Below are 10,712 nucleotides of genomic sequence, written 5' to 3' on the forward strand. Positions count from 1 at the left end.
TTGTAGATCTGCTATTTTGAAAATAAAGTGAAACATTTTTTATATTTTTTCAAATTATTTTCAAATAGCCTAATCCGACGCTCATGTGGCCTAGTCACTTATTTTAGGCTTGTTTCCCTAGACCTGGCTGCTTATTTCTCGCACAGAATATGGCAACAACGACGGGGGGCGTGACATCAGCCCCCAGTATAAGTAGTCAACGTCTCCGTTGGAGCACCACGATTAACATGAGACACAGAACAGGACGGAGGAGACGCGTACAGTGAACCTTCTCACTGGGACCTGAAGACACAAGACACGCATTAACACAAACGCGTCGAGACACACATTTTTGCTTTGCGCGATCGGAGCGGACACACCGGTACGGGAAAGGACGCTGTTTTAAGGATATACAGAGACGGCGGTTTTCCATTATAAAGGTGGATTCTCTTGGCTTTTTTTCCTCAGCCATCTTGACTTGCTGCTCGCCCCTGAAGGCTATTTTCTCCTCTATCTGCTGCTGAAAGTAAACACGGGGCTTGCAGATTGCTTGCAACTCCGTGCCAAAATAAGTGAAGCGAGATGCACGAAATCTAATCGGACCCGGGCTCTCCACTGGAGGAGGACGGATCTTTATCTGCGGCGCTGGTGCTTTTTTGCCAAAGCAGAGAGAATAGGAGGGCAAAGGATGGATTGATTGAATATTTTATTAGACAGAAATGCAAAACAGCACGAGTACAGTCAAACACTTGGTCTAAAAAAGGATAACACCAAAAACAAAGTCCTCGCTGGTCTTGTTTCCACTGGGGTCCTATAATGGAGTACGACCTGTTGGGGATTTACCTGCTGCTGTCGCTCGCTGCTCTCCTGCCCCTCGGATCCGGCGGCACCGCCTCGGCCAAGGAGATCACCTGCCAGGAGATCGCCGTTCCGCTGTGCAAAGGGATCGGATACAACTACACCTACATGCCCAACCAGTTCAACCACGACACGCAGGACGAGGCCGGGCTGGAGGTGCACCAGTTCTGGCCCCTGGTGGAGATCCAGTGCTCGCCGGACCTGCGGTTCTTCCTGTGCAGCATGTACACTCCGATCTGCCTGGAGGACTACAAGAAGCCGCTGCCTCCGTGCCGGAGCGTGTGCGAGAGAGCCCGGGCGGGCTGCGCGCCCCTCATGCGGCAGTACGGCTTCCCGTGGCCGGACCGCATGAAGTGCGACCTGCTGCCCGTCCAGGGCAACCCGGAGGTCCTGTGCATGGACTACAACCGGACCACCGACTCCACCACGGTGTCCCCGGTGCTGTCCAAGCCAACCAACCACCCCGCCAAGCCGTTTAACAAGAACATTAAGCCCGGCGGTGGAGGAGGCGGCGGGCACATGAACCGACCCCCGGGCGCTCCGGGTAAACACAAGCCGCCCGCCGTGCCGTGCGAGCCGGGCTGCAAGTGCCTGTCGCCCATGGTGGCGGTCAACACGGACCGCCACCCGCTCTACAACCGGGTGAAGACGGGCCAGATCACCAACTGCGCCATGCCGTGCCACAACCCCTACTTCACGCAGGACGAGCGGACGTTCACCGCCTTCTGGATCGGCCTGTGGTCGGTGCTGTGCTTCGTGTCCACCTTCGCCACCGTGGCCACGTTCCTCATCGACATGGAGCGCTTCAAGTACCCGGAGCGGCCCATCATCTTCCTCTCCGCCTGCTACATGTTCGTGTCGGTGGGCTACATCGTGCGGCTCGTCGCCGGCCACGAGAAGGTGGCGTGCAACCGGGAGTACGACGTGGAGCACGTCCACTACGAGACCACGGGTCCCGCGCTGTGCACCGTGGTCTTCCTCTTGGTCTACTTCTTCGGCATGGCCTCTTCCATCTGGTGGGTCATCCTGTCGCTGACCTGGTTCCTGGCGGCGGGCATGAAGTGGGGCAACGAGGCCATTGCCTCCTACTCCCAGTACTTCCACCTGGCCGCCTGGCTCGTCCCCAGCATGAAGTCCATCGCCGTGCTGGCGCTCAGCTCCGTGGACGGGGACTCCGTGGCGGGGATCTGCTACGTGGGCAACCAGAACCTGGACAACCTGCGGGGCTTCGTGCTGGCCCCGCTGGTCATCTACCTGTTCATCGGGACCATGTTTCTGTTGGCCGGGTTCGTGTCCCTGTTCAGGATACGGAGCGTCATCAAACAGGGGGGCACCAAGACGGACAAGCTGGAGAAGCTGATGATCCGCATCGGCATCTTCACGGTGCTCTACACGGTGCCCGCCACCATCATCGTGGCCTGCTACTTCTACGAGCAGCACAACCGGCAGAGCTGGGAGATCAGCCACAACTGCTCGTGTCTGCTGGACGAGGACCGCCGCCGGCCGGACTACGCCGTGTTCATGCTGAAATACTTCATGTGCCTGTTGGTGGGCATCACGTCGGGCGTGTGGATCTGGTCGGGCAAGACCGTGGAGTCGTGGCGGACGTTCTGCACGCGCTGCTGCTGGGGCAGCAAGGGCACGGGGGGCTCCATGTACAGCGACGTGAGCACGGGTTTGACGTGGAGGTCGGCCACGGCCAGCTCCGTGTCCTGCCCCAAGCAGATGCCCTTCTCGCAGGTGTGAACTTACTAAAGCAAAGCCGTGGTTGGACAAAAAAAAAGTTGGCTATAGGCCAGTGGTTATCAAAACTTTTACATTTCAAGGGCTCTGAGAGTGTACAAATGGAACCAAATTATTTGGTTCCATTTGTACACTGTCAGAGTTTATAGACTTGCAAGGGTCTATTTAGAACCACTGCTATATGCTGCTACTCGACCCCCTCAGTACTTATAGATATGGCTGCTCCCTGGTCAAATGTTATACTCAACTGCAAGTTTGCTCAGTCAAAGTTTGGACTACTTGGGTTAAAGTACTGGAGTACTTGCTTTTAAAAGACACTTTACAAGTATTCAAAAGGTACAAATTACATTTTCTTTTTATCGTCAGTGAATTGCTGTATTGACATTTTCCAAGCAAATTGAAAGAATTTTTTTAGGAATGTTCCCAAAAATATCAATAATGGTGAAAATGGCAGATCTACAATCTCATGTTATGCGATATGAGCTTGTAGATGTGCTTTTTCTTTTTGACTATAGGCCTAGTTGAAATAGGGCTTAATGAATTCATAAAGTACGAATAAATTACTTTTTTCCCTACCCAGAAATGTTAGTGGAGTCAAAACAAAGTCTGTATTTCAAATGTAGTGTGAGTGAAAGTCATAAGTATCCCAAAAAGAAAACACTCAAGTAAAGTACAGATACTCAAAAACTGTACTTGAGTAACTGGAACTGAAGTAAATGTACTTAAGTTACTGCCCACCACTGAAAGAGCTGCTTATGCAGACTGTGCTAATTGTTTTTGGAGATAACCCCCATCATTAGCATTGTAATGAACTGTTGATGGCCGCGCTTGAATGACAGCAGCTGGAGAACTGGTTGGAAACAATAGCAGGCTATACCTGGCATTAACACACAGTTAATTCCTTGCTGTTCATATGTATGTAGGTATGCAAGGCTGTTGCTTCTTTTTTTTTACCCAAAACAGGGCATTACTTGTTGTACCTTGAGGCAAAGGACTCATTTTTGTTGTTCCTAACTTGCTTTGTGGAAAAAGTTGCCTGTTTTTTGTAATGTTTGACCATTCTATCTACATAGTGCCAGACAAGACCGATAGCATTCTATCACTCAATCACATCAAAGATGGTTTAAATTAAGCCTTAAAAATAGTGCCCAATTATTTTACGGGTCGTTCTTTTTTTGTAATTTCAAATGTATTTATATAATGGCTGTGTACAAACGTGTAAATTTTGTATAAAAAGAAGAAAGTTTATAAGCTATTGTAAATTTGTACAAAGTGTAGATGTCTTTTTGTGAGGAAAACAAATATGACCTTTATTTTGACAATAAAACGTTTGATAAATCTCAAGTTCTGTGCCAGTCTTCAGTGTTTCTGCCACTGTGCGCTTAATAGAAATTTCCTGCGCCAGTGGTTCTCAAAGTGGGGCATGCTGGACCCCCAGGGGTCCTTGAGGGGGTTCACGGGGGTCCCAAGCAAAATGTGTTAACGTAGCATCACAATCCGCTTAACTGCTTTTATCCTATTTTATACTTAAGCTATTCAAAAATAGCCGATCTACAAGCTCAAAACAGGACATGGGAGTTTGTAGATTTTGAAAATCTTGATACAAATGAAATGATACAAGTGAAAAATGTAGACATTTTTTTAACTCAAATGTTTTTCCATCTGGGGTTCCCTGGCACACAAATATTTTCAAATGGGGGTCCGCTAGGGGCTCCTTGACATAAAAATGTTTGAGAACCACTAGTGTCCTACACTTTCTCTTGTCAGCCAGCGTCTCCTTTGTGGCTGCTTGTGGTCACCATGTTTAGAGTGGCAGCGGGAGCCTTTGAGAGTCCCCTGCTAAATGGGAGCCCTTTTAAAACCATCAGAGACTGGGTAATTAGAGGCAGGGGTTGAGTTGGAGCATCTCCATAATTGTTAAAAAGTCCTCTTCACATGCCTGCTGAGGCGCCCGCTTTCTTAAATGTTGTTAGAAAAAGAGGAGGGGGTTGGGGGGCATTGGGAATATTGTAAATGTGGGGGTCGGGGTCTTTTCATCTACAGAAACTTTGATCTCCTTTTTTTTCTCCCCCTTCTAAAGCGGCTTAGACTAAAGGTGGCGTGTATTAGGAGTGTCTCTCTGATGTGCCAAGGTTCCCTCTAAATGTCCCCATTTGAGCTTTGATGGACATTTACAGGACTGAAAGAGTATTCTGGCCCCTCTCTCTCTTTGGTTTAGTCGGAGACCGACCTGCCAGAGGAGCCCCTGTGCCTCTCACTCTCTTTTAGATTCCTCGTGGAGCTGAATTGAGACATGTTTCCCTCGACTCAGAGTTGTATTAGAGAGTGCGAAGAGGGGGGCTTTGACATAGTGAGATTGCCATGAAAGCCCCCACAGGTGGTCTTTTCACATGATCTTACATCTTACGACCCCCTCAGTGAGGGCAATTTTTTTTTCTCCGACAATTGTATCAGGTTTGGGTCCCAATTAACCCAATGCACTGGCATAAGATGAGACACTCTAATCAAGTCTGGAAATAGCTTTGATTTGCTACTCGGTGGTGACAGTGTCCTTTGTTGTGACTGCTTTATTCATTCACGGCAGACAGTGGCTGTAACTTGCAAGACTCTTTTCGGGCTGTTGGTCACAGCTGTGTATCTTTTGGGTGCGCAAGAATGTAACTCGGTAGCGACTAGCCATGTAATTCTGTTTGTCTACTGAGACACCAGGCAATCAAAGGTGAGTCAGAAGAAAAATCATTTTTTTCAGAAGGAATATACTTTTTTTAATTCTACACCATCAGATCATGTTCAATGTAATTGCTTTAACGGCAGTTAACACCCCAGTTGCACAGTTTTACATTTGTTGTGTGCAGTGGATTGGATATGGATTGTAGACACCTGTTATTTAGTGCACGACTGTCACCAAAATGTGATCAGTTCACAATCACATATAAACTTTTGGCTCAGTGTTCTGATCTATTTGTCTTGAATCATGCAGTGTGAGGTGAGCATACATTATCAAAGTACAAGTTACTGTCTCTTTACTCCCAAGTTTGTGTCTTCATTGTGAAAAGTTTACAGTTTCTTCAGAAAGGCCATGCATTCCAGTCTTCCAGTGGAAAATACACAAACATATAGTGCCACCTAGTGGTGACATCTGCACTGTACATTTAGACTCAGAATGTTTATTGCAAAGCAATGAAGTTGATGCAAGGAATTCGCTTTGACATTCCATACAGCAGTGGTTCTCAAACTGTTTGATTTAAAGGACCCCCATAACTCGATGCTTAATATAGCATCAAATCAGTTTAACCACTATAACTCTTTATACTTAATCTATTCCAAATTTGGTGTGTTGCAACGCGCTGTGAACGTGTAGATCGGCTATTTTCCCCCCCAAATCTTGAATACATTTGGAATAATTGTTGTTCTCTTCTGGGGGTCCCCGGCTTGAAATCTTTTCAGATGGGGGCCTGTGGACAAATATTGACTTGGGGGCTCCTTGACATGAAAACGTTTGAGAACCACTGGATTAGAGAACGTACAGTGATGCTGGAACAAGGCTTTTGGGGCCCTAAACAATAAGAAAAATATATGCACGTATATTTATGGTATAATGAACAGACAATATTAAAATATGTGCCAATGTAAAATGGTAATAATAGTATCACAAAGTTAAAAAGTAAATCATACGGCATAAGTGAAACATACTACATGTTTACGATTTATTAGAATAAATGATTGGTGTTCTATATATATTTATAAATATATATTTTATGCATTTATTTTTTATTTCAATGGGGCTTTATTGACATGGAAAATATACATTTACATTGTCAAACAGCCAAAGCAAAACTAAGAAATGTATGCACAATTATAATTCTCTCTCTCTTTTAACACAGCATGTCCAGACTCTCTCTCTATCTCTCTCTTAACACAGCATGTCCAGGCTTGGCAGTAAAGCACACAGTACAATTATCAGGGAACTGTCTGCTTCCATCACACACCCCTGTCTGCTGGGTTTTACAAGAGAAAATACAACTGACTGACCTCCTGGATTACTGTTAGTTGATGTTTCGCGCGCACGCGCTCGCACGCACACACACAGACACAGTAGGGGGTCCCAAATGGCTGGCTGTTAACCAGTAATGGTCCTATTACACATGTCCTGACATGTTGTGTTGTGGCTTATCAAGGGTTTATTTTTAGGGTTACCATAATGATTGGTGCTATTCATTTGATCCTGTCAGTGCTGTGCTGTTTGCTGGCCAAAGTCTTTCTTCAGCCTACTACAGGCTAACTAACAGTGTGGCAGATACTACATCAAAACATGGAAACATGGAACACATTACTTAAAACACCTTAATGATTTTCCTCCCTTCATGGATATGTTCCTCTATGCAGACTCTACCTTCCCTATGGACCTGCCGTGTGTGTGTGTGTGTGTGTGTGTGTGTGTGTGTGTGTGTGTGTGTGTGTGTGTGTGTGTGTGTGTGTGTGTGTGTGTGTGTGTGTGTGTGTGTGTGTGTGTGTGTGTGTGTTTTTCTCCCCTTATTTCTAATCTCATGCACATACCTGCAGCTATGTGGACATACCACTGTGTTACCACTTTCAACGTTATACTTAACACGCAGTGACACGCAGCAACGGTCGTCGGGATCGGGAATCGGACCCGCGACACGCTGTCCGGCTGCTGCCAAGGTGCCCGGACCACTACAACAGATGTTATGAAGCAATCTGTTCTGTTACCCATATTCCATTTTGGTAAGAATCAATCAAACAAATGCTGTTCACAACGGTTTACAATTCAGAATCAATTGTCACATGACAGGTTTACAGGTGTGACATTTGTATTTGTGCAAGCTCCATTCATTGTTTTCAGGGACAAAAAAGGGGAGGTGCATTTATATAGCGATTTTTATCCAAAGCGCATTACATTCACCCATTCACACACCGACGGGAAATCATGCTAGGCACCAACCTGCTCAATCTAACATCTACATATACTGTAGCTATACACACAACATAAAAAACAGCAGGTATGTAGTACATTAGACATAAGGTGCGGAAAAGTGGAAACGCATTGGTAGATTGCTCCATATGGATTTTAATATACTACCCTTTTAATTAGTTGCGTAGTGATTTTTATTTTCTTCCCTTTTTTGACCTGGCTATGTATCATGTTTCTATGTTGTTGGTTTGTTTTTTACCACTTCACAAATGAAGTTCCGAAAGTAAAATGAAGTAGGTCCACATAGCAGCAGCAGTTATCTGCATGATGTTAGCCATGAGGTTAAACAAAAAGTGGTAATGCACGGTAGATCCACATAGCAGAAGTTATGTACATGATGTTAGACATAATTGGGTGCAAAAAGTACTAGCACATTGGAGATTCACAACAGAGGAGACTGTTCAGAGTTGAGGTCCACTGCAGTGCCATCATCATCCGGCATCACTGGTCCTCTCCAGTCATTCAGTGCATGCACACATCCAACACACAACCCTGGATTGACTGCTCATGTTTCCCAATCAACCTCAGCAGCCCACCGTGGGGGAAGAACTACTCGGATTCTTTACTTTAGAAAAAGTACGAAAGTATTGGCATGAAAATATACTTAGAGTACCGACCCAAAATGGCAGATCTACAAGCTCACAACGAACCGTGACGCGTTGTCAGCTGGTAGATCGGCTATTTTTGATATAGACGAAGTATACATTAGGTCTTAAGTCGTTAATGTATATTATGTTAATAATTGGAGTAGATGTCTATCTTATATGAACCATGGCCGGGACCATGGCCACGTCACTCTGACTCAGACATACGGTAACCATAAACAAACCCGATGCGCCCATAGGCAGGACCACAGCCTGACTCAGACATTTTTAAAAAACAACTCAAAACGCTTCTATTTGAACAGGCGTTTGTTGTCGTTACATGATTTTATTTTCCTTACCTGTGTTATTATCCCACCTGAGAGAAATTTGTACAGCCTTTTTGTTTTGTGTTGTTGTTTTTATTGATGTATGTAAAGCACTTTGTGAGACTCCTCTGTGAAACGTGCTATATAAATAAAATGTACTTACTTACTTACAGACATAACCATAGACATATTGGTCGGATCAGCGGTGCAACGTAGGCCCGAACTCTAGATGTGAGGTCCGGAGGCCCGAACCTCTAGTCACTAGAATCTAGTGTATAAAAAAAGTAAAGTAAAAATACCTCTAAATTGTACTAAAAGGAGCACTTCACCCATTTTCTTTCATATAATTTGTTCCTCACTAATGCTCATTATAAGATGGCACTATTTCTGTCTACTCACTCTGTTTCTCAGAGGAGGGCTGTGAACAGTTCAGAAACCTGCCTACCAGTGACGCCATCGGTAAGCAGGTTTGGTCATTTCAAACGTTTATTTTATTATTATTTTGTATTAATGTAAGAACAATGGTTCCCATTTCAACATGCTTACTTTCCAGGAAGAGAATGGCTGTAGTTTCTATTAGCTTGGAATCCTCATCGATGATGTCACTGGTAGGCAGGTTTCTGAACTGTCCATATAGTCCACCAATGAGACACAGAGTGAGTTAATGTCCATATACTGTAGACAGAAGGACATGAGGACCAATTAATACGAAGGTACGGTTGAAAATGGGTGAAGTGGCCCTTTTAAGCACAGTACTTGAGTAAATGTACGTAGTTACTTTTCCACCACCGGATCCAAGACGTGACCTTTATGATTGACTGGTCATGTTTCCCAATCAAAAGCCTTTCAATATCTCACCTCATGCCCTGGCGGTGCCATGGAGGAGGAAGCATTCTGACACACTGCCTGCCGATCAAATATTAATGCTGGTGTTCATTTGATGAGATTCAGTGGCAGAGCAGAAGGGCTGGTAGGTAGGTGGGTCATGCTTATTAATAGTATCGATCCCCCTCCTCTGATCCGAGTGCCTCGGTGGGCTTTCTCATCTCTTAATGCATGAGGGAAGACATGCTGTGGCTGTGAAGTAGCCTGTTGTCGGATAGAAACCTCATATCTCCACGTTTCAACTTTCTGTCTTTCTTTTTTTGTAATTTAACGCCCTGTATATTGTCGTATGACCGTGTCGCATGGAAAAGTAGCGAACGTAGCAGATCTACAAGCTCCTGAGCTTGCAGATCTGCTATTTTCACTGTAATAGAAAGAGAATAATGTGACGTCACGTCACACCATTGAAAGTAATAGCTGAAAAACTCCCAAGATGGTGCCACCATTGAACTCAATGGACTGGGGTGGGGGGGTCACTCATTCTAGATTCCTGAACATTTGTGAAAGTGGTTAAGTGTGTCTGTGTGTGGGTTTTATAAATATTGAACCAATTAAAAGTATAAAAGGGATAGTTCACCCCCAAATTTTTAAATGACTTTCTTTTCTATCGATTAGTCACCCCATGGAGACTTGAATTCATGGATATTTTTTTTGTTTTTGTCGCATTCTCAGGCCAATAATTTGATGACCGGCAGCGGTTCCGGTAGGAGACACAAGGAGTCTCCTTTGTGTCTCCTACCGGAAACCACAGCCTACTGGTCCGCTGGTCATCAACTTAGTGGCTTAGGAATGCAACAAAAACAAAAAAACGTCTCCATGGGGTGACTAATCGTTAGGAAACAAGACCAGGAGACCTGGTTCTGCCAGACCCAGAATAACGAGGTCCCTTTATGCCCATGTATGGACGAAAGGGGGACGAAATTCTGTGTCTTTTATGCCCATGTATGGACGAAATGAACTGAGGTCCCTTTAATGCCCATATATGGACGAAAGAGGGACAAAGCCTCATGTAGGCCGACCCCTTGGGTCTGGCAAAAAGTAATTTTAGGGTGAACTACGCCTTTAACAAGAGCCTGTGACTAAACAATAACTGCATGGGATCCATTGGAACACAGATTCTTTGTCCCATCTCCTGAAAAGTAACCACTTTTGGACATACAAGGTTTCCACCCGACTGCAACGATAGATAGCCTACAGAGCAGCGCTGTGTATTAATCAGCATCAGTGCAAGAGTAATAGAGTCTTCCTCTTGATTCTGATGACCTCTCTTCCACCCCAATCAGCGACTTTGGGAAAAGCGTAGAAGTATAGAAGAGGAAAGAAAATGCGCCCGTCTGTAGTTCC

The 10,712-nt window shown here is 45.2% G+C and overlaps 1 protein-coding gene across 1 annotated transcript; it reads left to right on the forward strand.

Moving 5' to 3' along the window:
- The first annotated feature begins 241 nt into the window (after nucleotides 1–241).
- On the forward strand, nucleotides 242–2,665 carry fzd8a (frizzled class receptor 8a). The gene has a single exon (XM_084048462.1). The coding sequence runs from the start codon at nucleotides 796–798 to the stop codon at nucleotides 2,581–2,583; it is 1,788 nt and encodes a 595-aa protein (XP_083904588.1). The 5' UTR covers nucleotides 242–795; the 3' UTR covers nucleotides 2,584–2,665.
- Nucleotides 2,666–10,712: the final 8,047 nt, after the last annotated feature.

Source organism: Gymnoscopelus microlampas, assembly GCF_963454915.1.
Source record: "Gymnoscopelus microlampas genome assembly, chromosome: 22".
NCBI lineage: Eukaryota > Metazoa > Chordata > Actinopteri > Myctophiformes > Myctophidae > Gymnoscopelus > Gymnoscopelus microlampas.

Excerpts from the sequence above, each read along its gene's own strand:
- fzd8a (XM_084048462.1), top strand. The coding sequence starts at position 796 with ATGGAGTACGACCTGTTGGGGATTTACCTGCTGCTGTCGCTCGCTGCT.